Genomic DNA, 14,881 nt, shown 5'->3' on the forward strand with positions numbered 1-14,881 from the left:
AAATTGGGGGAAAAAATACAGTTTTCACTTGATTTTGTTTCTGTGTTGATGCAACCCAGAGAGCACTCTCACCACAAATTCTCTCTCCACACAGGAGGCGATCCAGTCTCCCCGATTTCTGAGAAGTTTCACTGACTCCAGTAAGCTCTAGAGCTAACATCAAATGGACGTATAATCACTGACAATAAAACAAAGAGGACATAGTGTAGTTCCAAAAGGCTTCAAGGATCTTACCAACCAGCCCCAGTAACAGGGAAGCCTTTTTGGAGGAGAAAGTGCAAGTCCCACAGACAGATAGGCCACCATATAGTCAGGCAGGAGAAGGCACTCTTTCTAGGTAATCATGGGGAAACGCCATGAATCCTTACTGGCTATGCGTAACAGATGAGATATCATTTTTTAAGGTCTAGTTCAAAAGATCCTCAGACTGCAAACTGCTCAAAATATCCATTTCAAATGGAAGAAGGGCTAGGAGTTATTTAGCCAAGATGTGAAGCTACAGCTCCAGACAGAGCAGGCAATTCAAGTCTGATGTTTACCCAACTCAGTTTCATCTCATTAGAAGACAGCTTTGCTTTTCTTTCATGCTGAAGAGTGTCTGGGGCAGAGGGTGGAGTCCAAATCCACAGTGCTTTTTGGTGCAAACTTGGAACAAGAACTGTTTGGAAAAACATTACTTTCATTCTCCAAAAACACTAGCTCAGAAAACAACGGGCTACTTATGAATGAAAAATAACAAAAACAGATCAAAAGAGAAAAAGGCAAATATGTATTGAACGCTTGCATTCTRTTAAATAGGTTAAAAAATTGCAGGAAACAAAAACATAAACAGCAAGTCATTATCATTTAATTTTCTTTTTCAAAGTGCTCTCTCAGAGCTGTATAAAATATAGAACACTGCTTAATATTTAACAACGATATGCAAYGAATATACTGTTTATACAGAAGCAGTGGTATGTAGTTATAGCTACCCTTCTTCCCCTTTCAACATAGGAAGGAAAATAACACGGGAAATGTTAATTAGTTTGAACAAAGCTGCAGCAGGACTTAAAACTCAAACCYGTATCTGAGTTCAAGTTTGCCTAGCTGAGCAATGACCAGATTAGAAGACAACAGACATTTCGGTAATGTTCATTCTACATGCTCCATTTTAGTTTCAATGTCCAATGAATGCAAACAAAGTAAGCTTGGAGTACCATTACTCAGGGCTACAAGGATGACACTTCATCACAACAGCATGCTGCAAGATTAATGCACAAGACTCAATCACAACAGACACATCATAATAGCAATAAAAACAGATTCTGTTGGAATAATGTGTCTACAACAGAGATGAAAGAAGAAACCCACCATAAGGCTGCTTTTTGTGCAATAGTTTGTGAGACAGTTTAAGAATAAAAAAGCATCAGAGACATGCAGGGCACAGCAAAATGATGCAGAGATCCCTGGGAGCAATTACTGCTTTTACAAGTTCACACATTACAGCAGTATTTGGTACTTGCTGCACCGTAGCATGAGGTGCAAGGGATCATCAGCGCACTCTTGCAATGTACAGCAAAGATAAAGCAAAGATAAAACATACTCAGAAGGAAGGTGCTTGGGGGTTTCAGTGCACAGCGAGAGCGCATGGCCTTCTCAGCTCCAGCTGGCCATTTCCAGATCACTCTGGACTGAAAACGAGCTGGTTCCTTCTAGAAGTGCAGCTACGGAAAGATCTAGAAATTCTCTGAGGACTGCAGGGGTGTCTACCACTATGAATCATTGCTTATGTTAAGCCACTGCTTCATCACTTGTACTGAGGTATGTAACATACACTCAGTGAATAAAACGGGTCAAATTCACTGCTGGCAGAAACAGGCAGAGCTTCACTGACGTCAGCCAGACTTGGTGCATGCAAAACACTAGTCGATGATCTTCCCTTTACCGAAAGCAAGATTTTGACTTGGTTTGCACACCCACACAAGGGATGGAGGAGGAACAAGGACCTTTCTTACCTATCTTGTRTGGGTTACCCAGATGCCTGCTCTGGCATGGGTTAGGAATTACTTACTCAGCCATGAGTAATGCCTCTGTGAGCTGGCTCTGGTCCCCTGAAAGCAAGGCAGTCCACCTGCTTATAGCCAAGGAAGGAGCATCGTAATTGCCGTTRATACTGGATATCAGCAAATTAGCACTCCTCAGTCACCTAGGGGGCAGGGGTCTTAGTCCAAGGCTAGGGCTCCTAGACACTATACCTGCCCAAACACTGCGACAGTAATACAGGTTCAGGGGAGTGTGTGCCCCAGCTGCAAGGCTGCTGGACACTGACTRGTGCTGGTGGGTCAGCAAAGACTGCTAACCTCTCTGGGGCACTTGTACTCCCTGCGGCATGGCTTTTCAGGGTGCTCCTGAAGGGACACTGAAGAAATGTTATCTAGACCAAGCTACCCATAAAGCAGGAGACCAAAACTCAATGCCATTACCAGTGGTCTAGGGCCAACACAGCACTGCCTTTACTCCCAAGCACTCTTTCATACCAGTAACTGTATAATGCTGATTCCAAGAGGATCATTCTAGTGAGTATGAGCAGGTAGGCTCTGCTCTGTTTTAAACTATTTAAGTGGCTGCTGCACTATCATGGCAATGGGTACAATATAGAATCATAAACATAAAAGGATGCAAGATAGATGGAGGAAGGGAGCAGGCACCCAGGGCTGCTGCACTCACATTTTTAAAACTTTGTATTGCAACAAATAAAACAATGAATTATGAAGAGGTGGGAAAAGAATGGGAAGAAGCTTGAAAAATAAGGTTGAGAAGGAATAGTTAAGTGAGCTAAACATACAAGATCACTTTAGAGTTGTGAAACTGTGCATGTAAAGAAAGGGAAGACAGCCTAAGTGCTGCTGAAAAGAGCAATGCAAACAGAACTGAAAACCTCTCCAATTGCACAGCCAGTTCACAGTCCTTTTGCCAAAACGTATCTGTGAACTTTCCAATTGCACAGGATGCTGACACTGGCTCGACAGCGGGACGTCCCCTTCAAGGCCATGCCAGTTTGTTGCCAGATCCTGCTGGCTGCCAACTCTTACGCAGTCTGTCCTTCCTCTAAGTCCTCACCCTGCAGAAAAATTCATTTTTCATGAAAGCACCACCTCAATTACTTACCTTTCTCCTGCCTCCTATCCCTTCCCTCCCCTCTGCTCCCAACTGGGCTGTGAAATGCAAGGCAGCCCCATGATCGCAGTAACCCCCCAGGAACATCTGGCATTCAGAAGTAAATTCCACGGATATTTAGCTTAATGAAATCCTTCTTCTTTGGGGATGGGTGGATGTCTCAGATGATTGCTAATTTAAGCAAATTCAAACCAAACAAAAATAGGTATGATATAAGAAGAGCTTCTACTCCAGCACTACAGACATGACAGGCAAAGAAGGCTGACAGGAGAAGCAAAAGGTCCTCAGTGGCCAGTGCTCTCCTCTGCTCGTCCCTGGAGTCAGTCTCAGGGATGTAAGGACATTGACCCTCTGGATGCTAGCTGGGCCAGAAAAACTCTGAGGTCCCTAGAGGGAAAAATGAAGGGGTGATATAATGATAAAGGCACTGACAGCACCTTTTGAGGGGGGATCTACTCTCTCACAAGACCAAGTCTCCAGTTAATGTACTACCATGGTTTGCCTACCACAAATTTCTGAAATTAGCAACCTATGAGCTGCCTAGGCTCCTTGGGACCACCACCACCACTGTACACATGCTCACATTCCCATAATTTAGAGACATTATTATGCTTGAATTAACACACACTGATCATAGGCCTTGTGTTCAACACCAAATCCACCCCTCTAATTCAGGGGTTCAGTCACACAGCCTATACACTCATTAACTGGTCCTTCCCCACCTCAAATCAAGCAAACAATTGCCTTTATAACTAAAAGGAAAACTAGGAGTAGGTGAAACATTCTCTGTTTCATTTTTGTAGTGAAAGCTGTGATCACATTTTTAACTTACAATACAGTACGATTTTCTCAAAATCGTCTTTCAATTCCACGTAGATATTGCTTCTACAGCAGTTATTCTCAAAATCATTATAGTGTTGCCACTGTCCACAATTAACATTACTGTGGCTTTGTATGGGGAATGCCATGGTAACATTAATTGTTTGCAAATGGTTACTGTCAAATTTGTTATGGTGACTATGACATTCTATCATACTCTGAAATACCCAAACCTCTGAAAGGAGTCAAAGATAATCTTCTTCATTTATAATGGGTCCTAAAAGCAGAGCAAATTATTTTCATCTTTTCCCAAACTCACCTTATGGAAACATAATGTAGCTCTTCTGCAGAAGTAGTTTATATACAAGTTTTTTCATTTTCAATCAGATTGGGTAGGATAGGGTTTACGTATCTCTTTAAGAAGTTACTCATGGACTGAACACATCCGGGAAAATGGATGATTCAAAGGCAAAGTGTTTCCATTTTAATTGCTAGATGCAGCAGTTCTCTTATTGCATAGATTTTTAATTATTTGTTCTTTTGGAGGGGATTATTGTTATAGCTAGTGGTGAACAACTTAAAAAAAATACAACGTTCTGTAAATGTGAAAAAAAAAAAACAAAAAAGAGGGAGAGCATCCTAATTGTGTTCTAAACTATACATGCCAGCATATAGCTGGTGCATTAATAGTTAATTTAGAAGAAACAGAATGCAGACTGTTATGAGCAGAAGGACAAGCAATTCTCTCAGCCGAAATGAATCGATTCTCGTCACAGTATCCAACAGCACCAAAACTTAACATGCGCACCTGGGACCTGATCATCAGCCCTTTCAATTAAAAGAATGACAACCTATTAATTAAGCCGATCTTTTTAGCTCTGTGGAATTTATTCACTATGTCTCTGTCCTAATTATGAATGAGGTCTCAAGTCAGAAATTATAGTTCAGCTGGCTGTAATGTTGGAAGGAGCCATATTTTAGCAAAAATACATTAACTTGCATTGTTTAAGTTCTTGAGGTCAGGGACCGCAGTTTTGACCTGGGTATGCAGAGCCCATGGAATACAAGGGTCCCATTCCTTGCCTGGGGCTCTTCAGCGAGACCAAAGGCACAAGCAGCCGTGTCACGAGTAGTAGACAATTGGATTTAAAGTTGTTGGAACTCTTTCCAGTGTGGTGCTTTAAAAAGGGAATATGATGCTGCTATTAATACTGCATATAAATGCTACACAGCGATAATTATTTGCATTTTCTGTTTTGGAGAAAGAGTAACTTAAGTGCAAACATTGATCAAAGTAATGAAGAGGAGTGTTTCTTTAACAGGGACATAAAAATTTCTCTGTTCACTTTAATCAGGAGCCAAATTAGACAAGAAAATAAAAATACTCCAGATATTTATTAACTGGCCTTTTATTCCTGTCAAAGAGACACTGAGAATAAATTTGTTACGGATACTGGAAAATACATTAGAAACGTGATGTAACTATTAAGTCTGTATTTCAAAATGGTTTTAATATTCCAGTCCATGTGTATAGGCTAGGAACCACTTGCAAAATTGGATCTGACTTCAGATTTAAAAAAAGGCCAACAATGCGAGAGAAAAAATTTGCGTACAGGCTCATCTCTCATATAAATAGATAGCACAGATCTTCACTAATCTAACTAGAAGACAGTATGTTATCTGTATCCTGATTATTGTACTCAGGAACACATATAGAGACGGAGTGCATGAAACACTGATGAACTTGCTCTCAATGGAAAAAAACCAGAAGGGCTGTATCCTAAAGCCTGAAAAAAATGTGTGTGCTCTGGCCCTAAGACTGAAGTAGAACATAATGAGAAGGTCCTCCTCTTGAACGATTTTTTATTACTGTTGTCTTTGAACAGCAGGTTGCCAAAACAGATTGAGATTCACTGTAGGAAACCTGTGCACTACCTTTTAAGTATTAGTATCTCCTTCATTTGCTTGTACCGTCTACCCCAAGGGATCGTTGGATTTTGTCAAGTAGTTTGTTTGCAATCACTCACTGCTTTGGCATTTTTGTATCTAATTACTGCAATAGCCATGGCTGATGTTAAAGGATTAGTGAATATCTGCAGGAAGAACAAGGACATTCAAGGAGCTAGGCACACACCAACTGTCCCTACTTAACAGCGGCTGGATCTAATTAAATAGAAGAATTTCTTAGCAGTTTTTGACTTTCTCTCCAGAACCTCAGCCCCTTTTGCAGCGCATTTTAAGAGAGAGCAAAGAGCAGTGGCAATATTTTTCTGCCTTCAAATCTACTTATTAAAGTCTATTTATATTTTTATGCTGTAGCACAAGCACAAGATTTCCATAAATAAAATATTAAATGCAACTCTTCTTCCTTCACTTTCAAGTGAGAACTGTATATGTGTGGTATAGTATTAAGATGACATGGCAAATAGTGTAGCCTACTCTGAAGGAACGAAACAGCGCACCTTTTGCCTTTTCACTGCTGTAGTCTTCTCTTTCCACAACTTAAGAAAACTCTCCACAGTGAGCCAAGGATATTCTTATGTTAAACAAGCTTCACTCTTGAGGTTGATAATCCTATTTTCCCTAGAGAGACTTCATTAAGAAGCATGGTCCCAGACAGCAAAAGCAATCTCAGGATCCCCGGGCCAAGGCTACTTTGAAATTGTATCAAATTTTCAATCAAGGACAGATTTTCAAAGGCATTTAGACACTGAACTTGCCCAGAGAGCTTTCTGGATCAGAGCTGTAAATGCAACTTGGAGGCTTGGGTAAGGCTGCGATGGGGCAGCCGCTGCTGGAGCATATGGGACTGGAGAGTTGTTAATCCCGCTCCCTTGCTACTGCAAGGTTTGGGCCCAACTACATTTTCGGCTTAAACATTCTCGTGACCAGTTAATATCCCCGTATTTTTGTGTCCACGTTGCCCTTTAGAAAAAGTATATCTTTCCCTCCTTGGTGTTTACTCCAGTTGTATTCATAGAGAACAGCCACGTGGGCCCTCAGCAGYCACTTTGCTCAGCTAAATGCAGCCCGTTCTCCTAGTTGCCTTCTCTAAGAAAAGATCTTGTCAATTCTCACATCATCCCTTTCTCTGTGAGTAGTCCAATGTGAATATTTTCTTGACCTGGACATGGTATTTGCTCTTCCACATCACCTCTTACCAGTTCCACATGCAGAGGCATCAATATTTTCCAACTTTGACTGGAAATAACTCTCCTGATGCATCCTCAAATTTACTTTTTCATGGCTAAGGAAAAAGCCACTTGGCTGGCTCACAGCTACTCTGTGATCAAATACTGCACTCCACTCTTACCATTTTGCTGCTTTTCAATAATCAGCTCCTGATACAGCATATATTATAGTACATATTACATACACACTACAGCATATATTTTTGTAATTAATCCYCATGCGCTTGTCCTTACATTGTGGACAAATGAGTTTCATTTTATTTCTATTGTTCCAGCCCTCAAGGTCACTCAATTTTTCCTGGATGATTTCCCAAATTTGCTCTGTTTGGACAATGCCTCTCAATTTCGTGGCATCAGCAAATTTTAATTTCATGAGCACAATGCTGATATTTGTGCCAAAGCCTTTTCTGAAAATTAAAAAAAAGATCAGTTCTAAGATGGAGAGTTGAAGAACTCCACTTGCAACCTCATTGCAGTCAACAGAGCCCTTGTCATCTCTGAGCCATCTCCTACTCACTTTCCAATACTTTTACTAATCCCTATCTTTTCCATCTTAACTAATAGCTCCCTGCACAGACTGCATCAAATAGTTTACTAAAGTCCAAATAGATGAAATCTACTGAATTTCCTTGGGGTAGGAAATCAGTTATCTTATCAAAAAGCTATTAGATTAGTCTGGCAAGATCTATCTTTAGAAAATCCGTGTCACATTTTATCCCATTTTTCCCTCACCAACATGCCTTTAATTAGTCTTTGCTACAAAAACCATTCTAAGGCCTGGTGTATTATTGATGTTATACTAACAGGCTAGAAGTTTCCCTGGATCACTTTTTATCCTTTTCAAATATGGGCACTGTCACTATTAATCTTTAGAGTTATGGTGCTAGTCTGGGCTTGGTAAAAATATTTCTCTGTGACCCTCTGATTTCATGAGCCAGTTCTTTCTCATCTCTAAGACAGAGGTTATCTGCTCACCCCAATTTAAGCGCATTAAGCTGTATAAATTTGCTCTCCTTTTAGTTATGTTTTTCCATTTTCATAACCTTGTTGCTGTTATTTGTTTTTCCTTTCCCCCCAGGGCTTTCTTCCTGAAAACAGAAGGAAAGTATTCATTTAAGTTCTCAGGCAATGGTACCTGGTGGTGCTGATGCCCATTACTCACAGGTGCCTTCTGATGGCCAGGACTTGTGTTTACCAGTTTCACCACTCTACTCCATTAACAGAGGAGAAAAACATCTTTTTTTTTCATGGTCACAGGCAGAGGTGGGACCCAGACTCATAGCTAGTCAGAGAGGGCAARAAATATTATTTGGTGTGTTCACTATATGTGAGCCCAGCATCCTCTGGGAATCCAGATATAACTTACAAACACTGGCTATGTGTATGAGCGAGCAATTAAAGAGGATCAAGTAATCACGGCTTAAGCACACGCCACCCGTCARCTGAAAGGCAGCAGCAAACGCTCTCAGCCCACCCAAAGCGTAAAGAGGAAGGCGTCAGGCCCATCGCCCTAAGGAAATCTGTTGGGATGCTTCAAGCTGACGTGTCACYCTTTGCAAATGGGGTGGGTTGTTATCCCTCAGCAGATGAGTGCTAACTTGCTAAGCCACAGAAATTCAAGGGCACTCGCTGGTATGCTCAGGCCCTACCTTGCTGATCCATGAGCACGTCCTCCCCATCAGCTGGAAGCCTGGCTGTGCTCGCCGACTCCTTGAAACTTTCCATCTGTGCGCAGGCACAGTTCTTGTCTTACTGTATCCTGCTTTAGCCAGCTCTGCATCGCACAGATGCTGTGCTCAGCCAGAGGTTGGGATGACTGACAGCGATGCTATCACCCGTAAATAAATTTGACTAAACGTAAGGGGGAGCTCTTACTACACCAGCTGAGTCAGTGTGTGCRCTGCTGCACAGTTCCCCTTGAGTGGATACTCCTCTGACTACCAGGGACTTCAAGTAAGAAACTGAGATGTCTCTTACCAGCACCCTGTTGATACCAGAGCCCAAGAAGTCTCCTGTAGGCTGCACATAAATATGAAACAGGGCAAGAAGAAAACAGACCCCTGTGGAATCCACACACAAGGAATCTGATGGCAAAAATGCCATTTCCCATCAGGACCCTTTGGCTATGACTGCCAAAAAAGGACATTAGACCTCTCTAAAGCATTTGCCTGCACTCCTCCTGCCGACACCTGCCTCCAGTGAAACAGCTGTGGTTGTGGCCTGTGATGGACAGTAATGAATGCCACAGGGAGCAATCCCATTTTTCAAATGTACAAGAAAAGACACTAGCTTTTTCATCTACAGATAAGAAGAAATCATTCATCAAGGCTATTAATCTCTGTTTCTCTTCCAAATCCCAGCCTGGAGCTTTTCTGGGCAAGGGACAGGTACAAAGGAGCATTAGAGGAGAGCGACCCACCAGTGCAGCTGTAGACAAATGTCTAACCTTACAGGGAACAATCCTGAAGGATCTCAATGTGCATTTCTCTTCATTCAGATGCCAAAAAGGGTCCCTTGGACATGTTACAGGTTCGCTCAGTAGCCCCGTAGGGCATTTCTTCCCCAGCTTGGGTGGGGACATTTGAAGTTCAGTAGTCAGTTCTCTGCTCTCAAACAGGGCAAGTGGAGATTTTCTGAAATRCCTTTTCCCCTGTCACCGGAACTACCAAGAGGAAAGACACTGCCCACCTGATTCATTTTAATAAACTGCAGGGCGGTTGTCTGTGGGGAGGAGGCTCACAGCTGTTTGCAGAGTCTGAGTTTAGCAATCAGTCTGTGCAGTACCTTCCTACTACCTGCTACAGAGAATAACACTGTGATGAACAGAAATCTCCCATCAGCCTCAAGTATCTGGGAAAAGCAGTTTTCCCCAGAGAGGCCAGAACAGAGACAAAGTTGAATATAGGAAATTTGAAGTGATGCTGAGGGTAGGAAAAAAACATTTAAAATAACATATAGGAATTGTCCTTTCTAGAGGATAACTGCTCTCAGATCTTCAAGAWTCCCCCAAAGCAGACTTTTTTTGGGGGGAGATGAGGTTTGCTCCTTCTAGGTCTTGAAATAAACCATCTCTCCCCCACTTCCACCCCACCAGCTGGGGGAACATACCCTTTTTAAACCTCTGGCCAGAAAATAGCACCTTTTCCAGGCAAGTGCAAAAGTAACCACAGAACAGTCACCTGTGTGACATGACCACCTCTCTCAGGACAGTTTGTTCCACCATCTTTAGATTGCCGTGATAAACCACAAGCAGAAATGAAGTCACTGACCCTGACAGAAGATATGGCACCCTTTGTGCTAAACAGTACAGTGCTCCTCCCTTGCTGTTTTTCTGCCTTCAGCCTATAGCCTGCAGCCCACATATGCAATGTAGTCATCCATTGGCAATTCCCTCCAGCACGTGCCTAACACACTGTTTTTTGTTTTTTGTTTTTTTTTTTTCCCCTAACAAACTTCCTACGAAAAGGAGGTATGCAAAAGACATGCAGAGGACTTCTTGTGCTGAGGCTAAGCAAACAGAGAGGCACATGTGCTTGGACTACCCTTGCAGATGCGATAAAGAGCAGCAGCCAAAATTAGACATCTGTTTGCAGTCACCCAGACCCAGGGCCAACAGAGAAGTGACATTAGCATATTGCAGCAGATGAGCAGGTCCAACAGAGTTGTTACTCCTGTGCCCTTCTTTGACAACAAATTACCTGTATCCCCTGAGGCCTTCATTAACGAAAGGTCTAGCACCTGCTTTTACCAGACGTTGCCAACAGAGAGCTTTTTTGCACCGAATTTTCTGCTATGTCCAGTTGCTTCAAGTGGCCCATCATACCCCTGCTAAAGATGAGGCCTCATTTAAGTCTGTTCTCCCACTCGACCAAGAATGCAAACTTCAGTTTCACCTAGCTGTTGTACAGCCAAGAGTCGATTCATCTGCAAAATCTACCTCCTTGCAAGAGACAACTGTCTACTGCAAGACAACTGACCTATTTAAAGCTGCCACTCCAGGGGGAAGCTAAACATTTATATCTCTGCCTATCTCCCAAGGCTCTGGAAAGGGAAGTAACTTTCTGGGATGTCTGCTGCTATAAAACTAAAAGAGATTAGGAAGGGGACAAGCAGCTCCTGATTCCCGCTTCCTTCAGCTCTTGTGCCAGAGCAAGAGCAGTTGCTCTTCTGGAGATGAAACACTGCAAAAAACGAAGGAGATAGATTAAAGCAAAAAGCCAGAAGAGAGGAGGAAATAGTGGAAAAAAACAGAATGAAGGACAGGAAGAAGGCAGAGATGATTTACAGAGTCACATACCAGGAACCTCACTGCTGGAGTACATGATTGAGCTAYGAGGTGTCACATGAATCTGCAGGGAGACCTCCACACTCTAGGTTCAGATAAGAAACTGAACATTTGTTTCTTATCTGCGCTGATCCTGAACTCCAAAGCCTTTGAGATTCTGCCAAATCTCTCTCCCTCCCTTCCTCTCTCTCTCTCTCTCTCTCTCTCTCCATATTCTTCCACTGTGGAAGTTGATTTTGCTTTATGCTTTTGCAATGATGTGTCATGAATCAACACTGTGGTATGATGCAATATCACAGCACAGAACATGGAAATGGGATGTAACACATGATGAATGTTTTGGTTCAAGTTCTTATATTTTAGGGACTAAAGATGACAGTTAAGAAAAGCCTAGAAACTGAACTGGTTTCAAGGTTCTACTTATTAAGACATTTCTATAAAGGTCATGAAAACGTATCAAACCAACCGCATTTAAAATCCTCCAGCTGTCATCTGTCATGCAGCTTATTTGAAAAGCCATCCTCTGCAAAGTTGTTRGGTTTTTCCCCCACACAGTGTTTGCATTTATGGAATTGGTGGTTGCTGGGAACTCAATAAATAGAAACACTTCCTCCCTAACAGAGAGGAAAGAAAGGCTGGCACTTGGGTTGGTGGCAGTGGGAAGTGCTAAGGGTCTATASTGAACACAAATAAAAACATTATAAGCTGTAAGATTTCAAATTAATGTCCTGATGTATTTCACCTTATTCTTCAGAAAAAGCTCAGTCTTTCCTTTGATCTCAGAATTACAGCTGCATAGGACCAGATTCTCAACCACTCAAAGAATCTTTTACCCTATGCTGACAGTACCCACAGACTCTAAAATAAACATAAATTACATGAACACTCATTTGCAGACTTCTGCCAGAACAGTAGAGTGAGATTTTCAGTCTGGGACATCAGTAAGCTGCCTATAGTCACATAAGGGCATACTGCAGTCTGGTCTGTGTAAAACCCAGAACTTGGCTCAGAAAAGATTTCTCTTTTCATTCCCACTGGATTAATTCTAGGCTGTGTTATTCAGTCTCATTCCTGCCTGCAAGAGTGGAATAACAGCTATCACTTATTTTCTTTATGAAACGAATTCTTCACAGCAGCTTTAAACCAAGTGCTGATTTGTTTTTCAAAATTCATAAACATTTCTGGAGCATAATACAAATCACCCCTACTTTAAATATTTGGAAACTTCTGTAAAATTCTCTAAATAAGTGATGGCATTTTCCATGTACATGCTGACAAAATATAACTTGAATTTTAAAACAATTAAATATTTGTGAATGAAAAAAATGCAATATATCATTCTTTAAGTTAAATTTATATTTTTAAAACAAAGCACATAGGGTAGAAACACTAATGGCTTATCTGCAATCTAAATATTAGAAGAGGTGTTTAATTGTGTTTTTTCAAAACTAAGTAGTTGGTCTTCAAAAAATGCATAGTACCTACAAGTCCTGACATTTCAGCAGGGATGAAAATCATTGCACTTTTGGAAATGAGGGCCAAGATGTTCACGCTGAAGGGAAACAATTGCAGTCAATATTTGAAATACGAAATTCTCAAGAACTAGCTTTTGAAATTCGACATATTTTTTCAATTAAAAAATTCACYAGCTGCCAACTACAAAAATCTTTATGCAGGTCTCACAGTAAAGTATTATACTATTTGGTGAAACAGCATGTCAAGGCCAGAGTCAACAAAATACAGCTGCTCTGAAGCTGGTTGTCACAGCTAATCATGTAGTTAATTCCTCTGCTTCTTGCAGGCAAGAACGCACCTATTGCTGCATGAGAGTCMGACTGCTGAAAAATAGGTTTTTATGTACAAATCTGCTAAGTAATATTAATAAATAATCCCTACTTTGACAGATTCATAATGCCTTTTCAGACGAAGATATAAAACAAACATATTCTTGACTGCAGAACAGCCCTAGATAATGCTTTTATACATGTACACAATAATAAGACAAAACAGACACTAAAAACATATTCTGGCAATAAATACTTTAGGACTTCATTAGAAAACCAAAAGGTCACATCTCATATATGAAAAAGTCAAATTATCTAGGCTGACATTTACAACTAATTTGAACTGACACTAGCATGAAAAATCCAATTTTACTGCAAGAGGTAGTCTTACCTATAAGTTTAAATGTGCACTTTAACCATTACTGCTGAAAAYAAAGCACTGAAAAATATCTGCAGCCCTGCCAATTACATCTCAGGATTTTATAACAGAGCAATATGAAGCAGACAATTAGCAGAAGATTTCAGCCCACGTTACCAAGCCGAACCTAACGGTAAAAGAAAGCAGCAGCTCAGCCCAGCAGATTAAGGGCTCGATCCCGCTGTGAGATATTCAGGCACCCATTACCACGCAACCGGCTTATCCACGGATGTGAGCAAATACCAGAGTCGATTTTGCAACACCCACAGMGACGAGCCCGAGCATCCCTGCGCCTCCGAGGAAATAACAGAGCCCTCTGCCTGCCTGCTAAATTCCTGCCACTCGGAAAGAGAGGCAGATTTTGCACAAAGCATCCGATCTTTTGGGGGACTTACTTTAACTGTCGAGGTTCACAGTCAACTCCGGGCAGCAGGAGCCTCGCCGCCTGCCGCACGTCATCGCTGTCCACGGAGAAGCTGCGGCGGTGCCCGGCGTGCGCCACGGCGACCCGTATCCACTCCATCAGGGGAGGCAGCACGATGAACGGCCTGGGGGGGCACACACACATCAACGCTACCGCATGCTAGCAGCAACATTGCAGGTATAGAGACAGGGGTGGTGGTGGGGGGGGAGTGGTGCATGTATACACAGCTATGGAGAAGGAACGCACAGCAAGAAAATATAGGCAGAGAAAAGGAAAGGAGGGAAACACAAGCATGGGGGAGCAAAACCAGCACGGCACGTCTCAGGCAGGTCCAAACCACGATGTCCTGCCCCATCTTTGCAGCAGGTTTGTTGAATGGGGAGATTTCATCTATGAGGTACCTGCGAGGCCAGTGCAACCTCCTCCTCCCCCTGGCTTTGCACAGATATTTGCACTCCAATATCGGAGTGGGACTGTGTCCTGCTCTGGCTGGCATATCTGTGGCCGTGCATGCTCCCTTGCAGGAGGGAAGGGATTGTCCCCCTGCCCTTGGGCTGCAGGTGATGAGGAGGTGGAAGGAAGGTCCCACCACCTCCTGCTGATACAAGGTAACACTCATCCTCATCGGTGATGGTAGGCACCTTTCCAGCTGATCCCACCGTATTTTGGAGGCATCTTGAGTGGCTTCAGAAATTAGACTACTATGTTTTGCTTTTAACTTTACTGTTGTTTGTATAAAATTGCTACACCTCAGGGTACCAGCTGCTCTGCCACTTGATCAAAAACAAAAAAATGCCCCACCAC

General features: G+C 42.2%; 1 protein-coding gene across 1 annotated transcript in view; it reads right to left on the minus strand.

The window, feature by feature from the left end:
• ABTB3 (ankyrin repeat and BTB domain containing 3) overlaps positions 1–14,881 on the minus strand; it is a 183,359-nt gene that overhangs the window by 37,028 nt on the left and 131,450 nt on the right. The window contains 1 exon segment of the mRNA XM_085321637.1: positions 14,049–14,201. Coding sequence (XP_085177763.1) covers positions 14,049–14,201 — 153 coding nt within the window.

The sequence above is a fragment of the Rhea americana genome, unplaced genomic scaffold (genome assembly GCF_003343005.1).
Source record: "Rhea americana isolate MKP2758 unplaced genomic scaffold, rheAme1 scaffold_70, whole genome shotgun sequence".
NCBI lineage: Eukaryota > Metazoa > Chordata > Aves > Rheiformes > Rheidae > Rhea > Rhea americana.